Raw genomic sequence first — 14715 nt, 5'->3', positions numbered from 1 at the left:
CTTATTTCCGTTGAGAGGTCACAGTGTAATATTTCAATTATTTTTTTGGATCTGAATCCATGGCGTAATTTTCATTTGGTGCAAATAATCGGAACATAATTTCTTTAAAATTATTTTTTAATTATCGAAGAGACGTCGTACGTATGTCGTTTCTACGTTAACGTTATTACGTAAATATGACGGAGGGTAGCTATTGTGATCGAAATAACGTAAGTGGTATAATTATTAATCTTTTGATTACAGTAGACTGTTAGTAGAGGCTATGACAGGAAGTTGTTCGGAACTTTTTGACGCGTTATTCTTAGTTTTATTATACCATTCAATCGTGAAAACTGCGACGTGAAAGAATAGTCTGTTAGCGCATCCAATGAGAAAAGACATTGAGGTGGTGGTAATAAAACCGTGTTCCGCTTAGAGGGATCGAGAAATAAGTGATGCTTTAAAGTATAAGTAATGGTTTTATAACATAACTTTTTGTACAACTTGATGCAAAAACTCTCTTAAGTTTCGGAGAATGGTCAATGCAACTCGATGTGTGCGTCTCGAGTTACCCTGCAGACATCTAAACGGTACTCAACCTCGTGTCAAGTGTTATGTAACATAAATAGATAAATAGATAAGTAGGTAGGTAGGTAGATAGATAGATAGATAGATAGGTAGGTAGATAGGTAGATAGATAGATAGATAGATAGATAGATAGATAGATAGATAGATAGATAGATAGATAGATAGATAGATAGATAGATAGATAAGTAAATAAGTAAGTAAATAAATAAATAGGTAAATAAATAAATAAATAAATAAATAAATAAATAAATAAATAAATAAATAAATAAATAAATAAATAAATAAATAAATAAATAAATAAATAAATAAATAAATAAATAAATAAATAAGTAAATGAATGAGTGAATAAATAAATAAATATGCAAATATGCAAATGTGCAAATAAATGAATAAATAAATATCAAAAGAAAAGCATCTGCTACTTTCACTCAAAGTAAAATTTTTCAAGGAAGGCTAAAGGCATGTTGGCATGCACGAACATTATACACAAATTTCGATGAATTTTTTTATGTTCTATGTCTGATTTTGATGTTCAAAGCGAGTTTTGACTGTATAATTAAATATTTTTCATGTACCTTTTGCTATTACACTGCTTTTGAAAGACTGGAGTTCTATCTGTCCTTGTACTTTTTTAATAATTTGCAAAATGCAGTGCTTTTTCCTTTAATAAGAAAATATTCCTTTCCGAACTTCTCTATAAGTTCGTTCTGAAGAGAACGCTTGCTGCTCTTAATTTCCGACATGTTCCTCAGTAGTGTAAATTATAAAACAACTACATTAACAGTAGCAAAAATATATATGTAAAATAATCAAATAAACAAATTGAAAGAAATAAAATATACTTGTTTTCTCACAGGATCTCAAGTACGTGTGGTGATTGCAAGGACCCACGCCAAGTAAATTAGAAAGCCGGTAATGGAATTTCCTACGAAACCAACTGTATTCTCAGAGTGTCATCACACCCCATGGGTCATGACGTCATGTATACTCCGTGCATTCCAAACCTCAGTCTCGCGAATTGGTAACCCTAGGTCGCAGTCTGTTAATTATACTTAGAAATTTTATGGGACACAGAAATTGTAAGATTTTGTATCGTTTAGAGATAGAATTTTCAGTTGTTACCCTTAAAGTAGCAGTGACTTAGTTGCTTAACCAATTAAAAATTAGTTTTGTATTTAAAAGACCTGCTTCAAATTCATTGCTTTTACCTTAAGCTGTTGTACTATACTACTTACATTTTAATTTCTGAATACTTTTAAAGTTACCGAAAATTCAAGTCTTATACTTGAGCACATTTGCACTTCTTTACACAGCAAATTCTATGGTGGCACTGGAAATGAAGAAATGTCATGATTGACTGCTGGTCGTTGAACCAGAATTCTGTGCTCTATCGTAAGTCTTGAAGTGTGCAAAAAACAGAAATCCATAAATGCGTGACATAATATACGTCGATAAAATCAACTCCGCTCAGAGGTCATGGCTTGAACCCTTTGCTGTTGTCTTATCTACCCCATAATTATAGAAATTAATATACCTCCTGTTGCATGCGAGGTACGTATGCCTCGATATCCTGACCATTTGATTGAGTAATTCTGCTAATTGCATTCTCCACGTTATTAAATTATCGTAGTTTCATACATTCGTAATAATGAAACACTATTTGGTTTTTGACTTACCGCAAACTGGTCGACATGTTAGAAGAGAACCATTTGTAGCCGTCGCGTGAGGAGTAGGCTAGGTCTGCGATGCAGATGATAGATACAGTGGTCTGAGCAAACACCATTTGTGGTGTGTGACAATAATGCTAGGAAATTGCAGGTAAGGGTCTGTGTTTGAACTCACTTAAATTTCGATGTAGCTACGTAAGACATACCTACTGTGTGATCCATAATAACTGACACAGAACTGATACAGGTTGCTGTATGCACAGGTATGCCAAAGATAGGATACTGAGATAGTAAACTCACTGACGGAAACAAATTCTTAGACTAACAATATTATATTAGTATGTGACTAAGGTAGGATAATTATGGTAGGAAACATATTGTTGGATTGATATTAATAATAATAATAATAATAATAATAATAATAATAATAATAATAATAATAATGGACAAAATAAGTTAAGGATGGAAAAAATTAAATCTTCCAGACATAAAAGTTGATAATAATACGATAGTACAATTTTATAAACTGTAATATAAATGATAATCGGGAGGAAATTAAACGCAGAATAAATATGGAAAATGCCTGTTATTATTTGATTGAGAAGCTTTTATCATCCAGTCTGCTGTCAAAAAACTGAAAGTTAGAATTTATAAAACAATTATATTACCGGTTGTTCTGTATGGTTGTGAAACTTGGACTCTCACTTTGAGAGGGGAACATAGGTTAATGATGTTTGAGAATTAGGTGCTTAGGAAAATATTGGGGGCTAAGAGGGATGAAGTTACAGGAGAATGGAGAAAGTTACACAACACAGAACTGCACGAATTGTATTCTTCACCTGACATAATTAGGAACATTAAATCCAGACGTTTGAGATGGGCAGGGGATATAGCACGTATGGGCGAATCCAGAAATGCATATAGAGTGTTAGTTGGGAGGTCGAAGGGAAAAAGACCTTTGGGGAGGCCGAGACGTAGATGGGAGGATAATATTAAAATGCATTTGAGGGAGATGGGATATGATGATAAAGAGTGGATTAATCTTGCTCAGGATAGGGACCAATGGCGGGCTTATGTGAGGGCGGCAATGAACCTCCGGGTTCCTTAAAGGCCAGTAAGTAAGTGAGTGAGTGAGTGAGTAAGTAAATAAGTAAGTAAGCAAGCAAGCAAGTAAGTAAGTAATATTTGCAGATGACCGGATAGGCCTATTAATGGTACAAAGTGATGATGAGCTATAGAGCTCTGTTTATAAACTTCAGTCTGTTGTTACGCAATACAACATGAACATTTCAGAAAATAAAACTAAATCAATGGTTGTAACCGGAGAGAATCTTTCCAGAGTCAAAATAGTTATGAACAATAAAATAAATGAATATGTAGCGGAGTTTGTATATTTGGACAGTCATATTTTACGGTTTACTTTTCAGAAAGATCTAGAGGAACAATTATTAAAATATGAAAAATTAGATGTAAATTTGAAAAGAAACTTTAGTTAACAAATGAGGGAAGACATCCAAATTAGATTTAAAAACATAATTTCCAAACCAGCTCTCCTTGACGGTAATGAATGTTGGACTCTTCGTTGAAAGGATAGATTAAGGATAATCATATCGAAAATGAGATTCCTGAGGTCCCTAAATGGTTAAGAGATAAAATGAAAAGCAATGCTCAGAGCAATGAATGGAGATTTGAAGAAATTACAAATGACATTAAAAATTGAGGAGTTGGCTGGAAGAAGAGCGTAATTCGATTTACGGCGTTTATCCGTAAAATGGCTATATGCGTTCTTTGTCGGCGTTTCTACCAATCACCAAAATATTATGCCTCTAGTCCCAATAGATTGCAATAGAGTGGTATTATTGAATTGCGTCCTTCTTCCATCTCACTACTGTGGTTCGAGGAGCTGCGAAGGTAACCGGACCGGTGGACATCAATGACGTCACGCTGCAGAGAAATAGGAACAAAACTGCTGGAAGGTTGGATGCCTATCATGGCGGCTGTAAAAGTTGTTGTAGGTTCTATGCTAGAAAGATTTTGCCAAATTTCCATACTGTCATCTCGCTCAAAGGAAAGAGAGTATAAACAATTTATTTCTTGAACCGGTAGCAATGACTGGTCCGTTGACATGTTCGTTCATAAGCCATTAAGATATTTTTTTACGTTGTGCACATTACAAACAATACAGCAGAACGCACCGCCATGACACAACAGTGCACGATGTCATTCGTCTGCTAATTCCCGCCCTATACAAGAACCAGTCAGATTCACTGATGGCGGCTGATGGATACTGCCACCACCTCTGCAAGCTGATGGAACCGGTGCGACACGGGTGGAGTCATCGTTGAAATTCGGAACACCGCGATGCCATCAGATAGCTCAGCGCTGAGATTCGGAACACGCTCAAAGCGCATGATCTGTTGTACAAAGGGAAGCGTGCCTTTCAGGCACTACAAATACTTCAAGTGGTACCTTAGTCTACGTAGTGTATCCCTAGGAGCATTCGTCGCTCACAGTCTGTTGTATCAATTTGGAACAACTATTCTGAATCATTCTGTATATACCATTGCCATTTGTAATACAGCGCTCAATAATATGTTACTCTATTGTTGAGTTTATTGAGACATGAATGATGAGAAAAGTGGATAAGAACTAGAATAATTCAAGAAAGACTTTTCTGTTATTCACTCCAAAGTTGTTTCACGACGTTTTTCCTCGGTGATCTAATAGCTATTGTGGTAGCTTCGACAGAAGTTTCGCGAGTTGAAATACGTCGCAGGCCGATGGAATTTTATGATAAGTTCAAAGTACGGTCGTATAACGCATTAAGTGTATGGCAATGAACCAATTAATGTCGTAAAAATGTTCTCAATGGGCTTCTGTAGGTTCTACAATTAGGTGCTCTGACTGTTGTACACTTACACCGGTACTATATTCAAAATACCTGTTATGAATATCATGGCCGTCGTCCTCGGTGTTCGAGTGGCTATTGTGCTTACAATTGGGTCCGAGGTTCACGAGTTCAAATCCCAACTAGGGCGAAGAATTTTAAGATCGGTGAAAATCTTTACATGACTTCCTTTGACACGGCAGTAAAATTAGGAGTCGTACATGAACGGAACATTAATGAACATTATCCCTGAGCGAGAAGACTCCAGGAAAAATTTGACTAACATTTTTCGCCTTTAAGCTTCGGAGAAAGACTATCTAAATGCGCATGGATTTCTCTTTTCTTTGATGTCCAACCCACCTTAAAAAACGAAGAAATTTTCATTCCCTTGTTCTTCTTTTCCAAATCCTTCGTACTCTTACACCTTCCTGCCTTGCCTGCTGTTTCAGGTACCTATCATCGTATTAGTCTGTGCATAAGGATGCAAAATAGCCGCATGCTAGCCATACCAACATAAAAAAACATCACTATCTCGCTATTGCGCATGTGGAATACGCTGCCCAGTGACATCAGAGACTGTCTGAGTTTACAATGTTTAAAAAGCAAACTAAATAAGAATTTTCTTACTGAGTAGAGTACAATGTAGCAACTGAAAATTTTAACTTTATTGCAAATGTTTCGTAATTGTTAATGTTTTGTTTCTCTTCAAAGTTGTAGAGACAGGTACTTATCTTTGGATTCTTAGTTATTGCTTTATATACTAAATATTTAGGTAATTATAATTAATATACTATACCCACTAGTACAATTTTATGCTTATTGTGAAATTATGAATGAATGAATGGATAAACAAATGAATGGATAAACAAACGAACGAATAAACAAATGAATGGATAAACAAACGAATGAATAAACAAATGAAAGAACGAATAAATAAATAAATAAATAAATAAATAAAAAATAAATAAATACTAAATGACTGAATAAACAAACGAATGAATAAGTACTAACGAATGAATAAGTAAATAGATAGATAGACAGACAGACAGACAGACAGATAGATAGGTACATGCATACATAAATGAATAATTAGTAAATAAATAAATAAATAAATAAATGAATAAATAAAAAATAAATGAATGAATAAATAAATAAATGAATGAATAAAAGAATAAACAAATGAATAAATAAATAAATAAATAAATAAATAAATAAATAAATAAATAAATAAATAAATAAATAAATAAATAAATAAATAAATAGTCACGCGGACAGACAGATAGGCAAACTGGCAGACTACTACTACTACTTACTGGCTTTTAAGGAACCCGGAGGTTCATTGCCGCCCTCACATAAGCCCGCCATTGGTCCCTATCCTGAGCAAGATTAATCCATTCTCTATCATCATATCCCACCTCCCTCAAATTGATTTTTACATTATCTTCCCATCTTCCCTAGAGGTCTTTTTCCCTCCGGCCTCCCAACTAACACTCTATATGCATTCTGGATTCACCCATACGTGCTACATGTCCTGCCCATCTCAAACGTCTGGATTTAATGTTCCTAATTATGTCAGGTGAAGAATACGTACAATGCGTGCAGTTCTGTGTTGTGTAACTTTCTCCATTCTCCTGTAACTTCATCCCTCTTAGCCCCAAATATTTTCCTGAGAACCTTATTCTCAAACACCCTTAACCTATGTTCCTCTCTCAACGTGAGAGTCCAAGTTTCACAACCATGCAGAACAACCAGTAATATAATTGTTTTATAAATTATAACTTTCAGATTTTTTGACAGCAGACTGGATGATAAAAGCTTCTCAACCGAATAATAACAGGCATTTCCCATATTTATTCTGTGTTTAATTTCCTCCCGAGTATCATTTATATTTGTTACTGTTGCTCCAAGATATTTGAACTTCTCCACCTCTTCGAAAGATAAATTTCCAATTTTTATATTGCCATTTCTCACAATATTTCCGTCACGAGACATAATCATATACTTTGTCTTTTCAGGATTTACTTCCAAACCTATTTCTTTCCTTGCTAAACTGGCAGACTGGCAAATAGATAATTAGCGTCAAATAATTGTTTTATTTAATTTGTACTCTATAAACACGAGATGTGCGTTGTGCAATCGTACAACAGATTTTTACGTAGAATTATGTCTTATGCAGTGTGGTTTAAGTAATGTGATCCCGGTGCCTGATATGTAGGCCTATGTATGGCGCACAACTTGTGAGAGAGTGCAATGTTTCCGACAGGTTCGCGCCTTTCCTTTTGTTGATTTGTCAATCTCTTTAATTTTGTGACCCTCTGAAATTTCACTTTTTAATTTTTCGAAAAACTAAATTTTATTTTTTTTAATGATACGGGCATTTATTACATACGAGTCTGTTTTTGGTTCATTGGGATACGTTTACTCGTTTCGGAAATATAGTCTCTTAATAAATAACACCTCACACATTTATGAAGATTGCCGCCATTTTATTTGTTATTGCGCAAAGAATGAAACCCACAAACTATCTAATGCTCGATGAGCTCTTTCAAACAAGAATTCTTCATGTTCGCCGGACAAGTGTATCCGACATAGGTACCCGCCGTATTACGATCTGAACAATAAGACATAATTCTTGTACGTCAAAATGGAATAGATCTCCGACAGTCTAACAGAGTCCAGAAGAGTTTTACTTGACTATACCTGAAGGTAATGGAGAAAAACAGACAGTACAGTATTTTATGTCTCAAAAACATTTGTGATATTCCACACGCAAGGATAATAAACCACATTGTTATCCTTGACATAGTTCTCATTATGAAGGATTAATTTATCCGTTTATCACAAGCATCTGCAGAAGCGAATTTTCCGTAAGCTACTGCTACTACTAACATTACTATTAATACTAGACTCTATTATAATGTTGACGCTAGAAGAATTACTGTGACATCTTACAAGAGTGGGGAGTAGAAAGTTTTAGAACTTGAACATCGATCTTGTTACCCGGTTTTGTTTACATTCCTACGGCACCCTAGATTAATTAATTAATTAATTAATTAATTAATTAATTAATTAATTAATTAATTAATTAATTCATTCATTCAGGTATTACAGTTGGTATCGTCAAAAGCAAAACATATCTTCTTAAAAATGATTTATAAATAAATAAATAAATAAATAAATAAATAAATAAATAAATAAATAAATAAATGAAATAAATGAAATAAATAAATATATAAATAAATAAATATATAAATAAGTAAATAATGCATATGTTTAGAGTAATTAAAATACATTAACAACTACTATTTTAGATGTACTGTATGCATTTTGAGTTTAAAGTATAAACATTACAATAGAATGTATGTATTATTTTCTCTTATATTTAGTAAGTAATTGTATTTTATTCTATTCTTGCATTTCTTTACACACCAGATTTCATATTATGCATTACATTTATTTTCTTTGTTGTTACCGGTGTCCATTTGTTCATCTATATATGTTATGAAGTAAGTGTAATAAGTATGCAATCAATTGTAGGCCTACATTAAGCAAATGTTTTTTTTTTAAATTACACATGGTAAACTTCCTTCAATTGTTACTCCGTTTGTGTATTCAGAAAAGTCAGTGTTCTGTCTAGCCTGTAAAACATTAGGGGCAACCGGTTGAAATTCGAACATTCGGTCGGATGCTCTACTTTGACGGATGCTCTCTGACCGGTCGAATGAAAACCGGTTGTAAGTCTTATTCTGTAGTTCTCTAGTAACGGACGCTGAAACTGTTCAGCTGAAGACATAAAAATATAACTGTCAGTGTTTCGTGACTTGAAAGTGTTTACGTTATAAATTATGAGACGAGATCCAATAAAGGAATTTTCTGCTCCTCATGTATCATACGTGTGACAACTCATAACTGTAAATAAGGGACAATAAACAACCTTTCAATGGAAGACAAATAAAACATCAATGTTGTTATCTTGCGGTCAGTAAGTGCAACACAATAGTTTTTGTATTCTATAGTATATTGCGACACTTGATTGGTAAGTGCTCTATAACAGAAGCGAGGGAAAGTTTGAAAAAAACGAAGCGCTTGCGCCGAGTTTTTTTTTAATTCCCGAGACTCTGTTATGCACTTAACAGCCATGTATTGCATATTATTTTTTGCACAATCATAATTTGTATTTTTGTTTTATTTATTATGTATTTTAGTTATGTATTAATAATTTCGAACTGAACATTTGTCATTTTATTAATGACAATGTGTAATTATCAAAGTGACCGTATTTTTATATTCTTTTGTTTTATTCGTTGGATACGACTGTCTTTTATGTGTATGAATTGTTTAAATAAATAAAACGAAATTGAGGAGTCTGAATCTTTTTTCTATAAATAAAGAGAATGCCAGTTTTTATCCCATAACATTTAAAAATTGTTGTGTCAGAGTTTTTTTTTTTTTTTTTAAGTTTAAAAGTGACTGTACGTCAAGTTTGAAGAGTATTTACTTACAACACAGTTGTAACTAATTTACTTAGAATTAGAATTATATCCTTTTACTGCACTAATATTACCAGCGTATGGGCAGGACATGTAGCACGTATGGGCGAATCCAGAAATGCATATAGAGTGTTAGTTGGGAGGCCGGAGGGAAAAAGACCTTTGGGGAGGCCGAGGCGGGCTTATGTGAGGGCGGCAATGAACCTCCGGGTTCCTTAAAAGCCAGTAAGTAAGTAATATTACCACACGTTTTCGTAATAAGCTTTGAAAGTGTTGTATCTTCAAGTTATATGGCATGCAACAATAATGGTAAGTGTGCAAAAAGAGCATGATTGTGCAACAAATAAATAATATTAGATAGGTAATGTATTATTGGAGCGATCGGCAAGGATATCACGAAAGAACAGAATTAGAAATAACATCAGAAACAAAATGGAAGTTGGACTAAATATTTAGGGTAATTTATCAACAATGTGGCACGGACATGTTATGAAAATGTCTGAGAGCAAATTGACATACTGTTGGAGGGCTATCCTACTTCAGCCCTAACGGAGCCAGGTCCCCTCCTCGGACGAGAACGTGGTAAGCTCCAGGGATTCGGAGTCCCAAGCTCCTCCCATATTAGCATCTAAAATCCCTACTACTCCAGCTTATTGAAGATCATAGATTAAATGAGTAGAAGGTGGAGTGTGTTGATGAAATGACAGAGGAAGACGGGAGTACCCCGAGAGAAACCATATGCAACGCCTGCTTTCTCCACCACAAATTCCATCATAGCCTGGTCGGGGATCGAAACCTGGAAAGTCCAGACGTTAGCGGTTGAACTAAGGACGCGACACAATTATCAGTTGCTTAGAGTTTAATTTATTCTTATCTTCCAGTGGAGATTCTGATTCATTACGACATAGAATTAGTGAAGCTCTCTTATCATAGCTGGAGATCATAATTTCTGAGAAGCAAGAACATATTATACAAATGATAGAAATAGATATCTCCTTTCCACACCGTAGTGATTGACAACCGAGTGTTCCAATTTAATAGCCACATGAGCCATCAAGTGTTGATATTTTTGTTGTTGCTTTCATTTCAATCGAACGGCGGCCGATTCACTAACACACCTCTTTTCAGTGACGTAAAGTAACTTATGTTGTTTTATTAACATTCATGCAGCACGCCTCAAACATTTATTTACTGAAACAAGACACTATCACGCTTTTCACGTTATTAGGGAAAAATAATATTTGAAATTGTTTTATGTTCTCACTTGTTAATATTCTTCTTACCAATATTATCAGAGGTAAGAAGTTCGTAACGAAATTGTTAAGTTATATGAACTTGGGCTATATATCTGCCGAATGAGGAATAGCCTAGTGGCGCATCTTTCAACATCAACAAACCATCAAAACAAACATGTACAGTCGGATGGTAACCAAACTTATCTTTGTGCCAATGATCCATGGCCTTAGAATGAAAAACAAAATGTACAGTTCTGCAATGCTTGGGAAAAGTGGCATAAGTCAGTTTCCACAAACATTTTTTATTAATTTATTGACAACTTACGGAACATCTGCTCGCTTGGGAAAAGAGACATAAATATTTCTCCTATTACAGTAATTCATACAGAAGAAAATCAAATCGACATAGACCAGTGTGAAGACAGTTTTTTTCCTTCTCTGGTAAAATTAACATTTTTGACTTGTGCCACTTTTTCCGAGCACTACAGAGTTAACATTGTGTAAAAAAGAATAATTGGCAATTATAGGCCGCGTCACCGATTTTGGTATGTGAAATAGTTAATGCGAACCTTAAGTGAGAGAGTCTTACCTTGAGGGTATTCCGAATCTCAGCGCTGAGCAATCTGATGGCATCACGGTGTTCCGAATTTCACCGATGGAGTCATTGATGCTCCACCGGTGTCTCACCGGTGCCATCAGCGGTTATTTAGTAAGTCTATGCCATCAGCTTGCAGAGATTGTGGCAGTCTCCATCAGTGAATCTGATTGGTTCTTGTATAGGACGGGAATTAGTAGACGAATGACATCGTGCACTGTTGTGTCATGGCAGTGTGTTCTGCTTTAGTTCTGTTGTATTGTTTGTAATGAGCACAACGTAAAAACAATATGTTAATGGCTTATGAGCGAACATGTCAACGGACCAGTTATTACTACCGGTTCAAGAAATAAATTGTTTATGCTCTCTTTTCTTTGAACGAGATGGCAGTACGGAAATTTCGCAAAATTTTGCTAGTGTAGCACAGACAACAACTTACACAGTCGCCATGACAACCATCGATCCTTCCAGCAGTTTTGTTCCTATTTCGCTGCAGCGTGACGTTGTCCACCGATCCGGTGAGATTCGGATTAAGCTGTTTATAGCAGTCTATGGGCGATAAAGCTGACAATTGTGATTGGCAGATTGTTGGTGTGACGTGTATTTAGGAGGAGGTACCCTACCGTTCTCAACTGCAATGGCAACAGAAACTCACTGATTGGATACTGTACTCAAGGACACTCCGCAGGAAAGTTAAGTGCGAGTATAATATCTTACTTTTGCCGCAGTCTGGGTAACAAGACTGACGATTATAGTTGGCAGACTGTTGGCGTGACATGTGGTACCATTCTCGGGAGAGAAATATAACGTTATAATAAAACATACTATTATTTTTATTATTATTATTATTATTATTATTATTATTATTATTATTATTATTACGTATACGAGTATGAATCATTGTTGCTATGGTATTTCCTTTCATCTCTGCTTATGCGCTCAATAAAATAGCTTCAGCCAACTTCAATAATAAGAATTTCAGAAACGTGACAATTTACTCCCGGATGTGTAAAAAATATTAGGCTATATCATACAGTACACATTTTTTTTTTCCTCGTTACATTTGTAGCTTGGGAAAAATTATGCGTTTCTCTCCCTTAAAATTTGATATTTTTGTATACCAGTTCTGTAAACAGTCTTTCTTCATTGTTAATCAAAATCGTGCAAATATGCCATATTATTCTACCAGTGCTGTAAAATAGGCTATTACCATACCAACTGAAACGTAACTTGTAAGTACTTACCATAAAATTAATATTATTAAACTAATTTCCGTGCAATAATATTTTCTGTCATAGCAACTTATTCTTCATAGAAAATGATTTCAAACTATCCATTTATCAATTATTTTATAATCCTATCGTACAAAAAATAACATATGAAGCACGTTTTTAATGTTACACAGTTATTGTATCCGTTAAAATTAGGAAACTCGCTTTGCACGTTTCCTAACCATTGCGCATGCATTAGAACAGCTGTAATCAGAACACTGCATCCTCGGCTAGCGTCTCTTACCCGCGGACAAGACACTGTCCCAGCGTGCAACCGTGGCTGCTGGCGGGTATGCTGTCTCCCTATCCCTTGTGCGCGACGGAGCGTATTTCCTTACCCTCCATGCACTTTATCCATTTCAGCGAGTGCTGACGACCACTGCATTAGAATATAACGTTATAAACATGTTTCATAATACGAGTAGTATACTATTATACGAACTGCAGTTATACATGAGTGATTATAGGAATTAGTAATAAGCAAAACAGATATCGCAATTATATTCTAAATCAATGTTCTCAAATGTTCACGTGATATTAAAATAATTCACGAAAAACTTGATAAGATGTGTATTTATTGAAAATTAAAATTCTAGATGCCGACTCTGAGATTATTGACTAGAATTTATTGTTGTGGCATCCACGTTTCATTACTACAATTTCCAGTACAAGTATTAAAATGGAGAGAAGAATTCCAACCACTAAGAATCCGAAAGTAAAAGCTACGGTCTTCAATGAAATGCTAACTGGCAGAGCATCTGGAGTTTCTTTTGTCCTCTTTGGAAATGAATTGCTGTCCATTCTCGCTAGAACACCGGTCCGTATCATTTCGTTAAGACTGAAATATAAAATATAATATTATCAGAAGATTATTCAAGGTACTTATATAGTGTGGGGACAAATGTTGCTTCACCGAAATCTGAGGTTAAAAAAAGACAGAACATATAAAATAAAATAAATAAAATAATATTTATTTATACTTTTTTCTACAAAAATATTATTTTTATTTTGAATTTAAAAAAAATTATAAATAGGTCTACACAAGTAATATCGATCTTCTTTACTTAGTTTTCAATTAATTGTTGCAACGAGCAATAACGAAACACTGGTCATTATCTACATTCAACAGAATAACATTTTTTGAGAACTAATACGGGTACAAGGAGGATATAATCTAGTTTGTTAAATTCATTTTCAAATTAAAAGTTACACAACTTACAAATTATTCAGGGCTCCTGTAAAATACATTTCCGGTTTCGAACACATGTCATTTACGTTCTATGAATCTGAGGTGCATGAAAATAGTATCAATGGAAAGATAAACTAAAAATGTTTACTTCTTTTCCTTAAAGATGTTCAGTGTGTCCCCTCTTGGTAACACGGCACACATCAAGTCTATAGTCAATTTCCATGTAGGTACGTGGATTTTCCGACCCCTAGATTCTGAGGTTATGTCTGTTCACCTTACCAGAAAGATGAAAAGTGTCTTCGTCAGAAAAAAACACGGAACGAATAAATTCATCATCGTTTTCAATTAAAGTCTGCTTACTTATACAGAAATTTCTTCGCAGTACTTTGTCTTCTGGGCTTGCAGCAACTGTAGTCGATATCTAGGGATGAAATCGTAACCGTTTGCGAAGAATCTTGCCTTCGAATCAGTGTACCATTTACGGATTGTAGGCCACTGCACCAAATTTTGTTCGGTAATGCCGTTGCACATTAATAACCGACTGGTTCACATGAAAATCAAGCTTTTCTGTCCACTATAGCAGTCATTTCGCCACAACAATGAACAAATTTGTTTATATGCGCTATTATGAGGCAGTGTTACCGACTAGGAAAATAATGTTGCCACAACTAAACTTTTTGAGTTTCTCTTTCCATGCACCTGAGATTCATAGAACGTAAATTACATCCGTTTGAGACCGGAAAGGTCTTTTGTAGGAGCCTTGTGCGACATTGTCCATGACCCAAGCATAACCATGGCCTACTACAAACGTAAC

General features: G+C 34.8%; 1 protein-coding gene across 3 annotated transcripts in view; it reads right to left on the bottom strand.

Annotated features, from left to right (window-relative positions):
• Positions 1–13274: 13274 nt before the first annotated feature.
• The window catches only part of LOC138715631 (glutamate receptor-like), a 30865-nt gene continuing 29424 nt past the window's right edge, over positions 13275–14715 (bottom strand). For 2 of the 3 annotated variants that reach the window (XM_069848704.1, XM_069848703.1), the window contains exon 10: positions 13275–13550. In XM_069848704.1, the coding sequence (XP_069704805.1) occupies positions 13331–13550 (220 nt within the window). In that variant the 3' untranslated portion in view covers positions 13275–13330. The remainder of the gene's footprint in view (positions 13551–14715) is intronic. The other variant, XM_069848705.1, reaches the window with a different exon arrangement.

Source organism: Periplaneta americana, chromosome 15, assembly GCF_040183065.1.
Source record: "Periplaneta americana isolate PAMFEO1 chromosome 15, P.americana_PAMFEO1_priV1, whole genome shotgun sequence".
NCBI lineage: Eukaryota > Metazoa > Arthropoda > Insecta > Blattodea > Blattidae > Periplaneta > Periplaneta americana.
The sequence above is the reverse complement of the archived record's forward strand: the minus strand, read 5'-3'. Positions and strand labels throughout refer to the sequence as shown.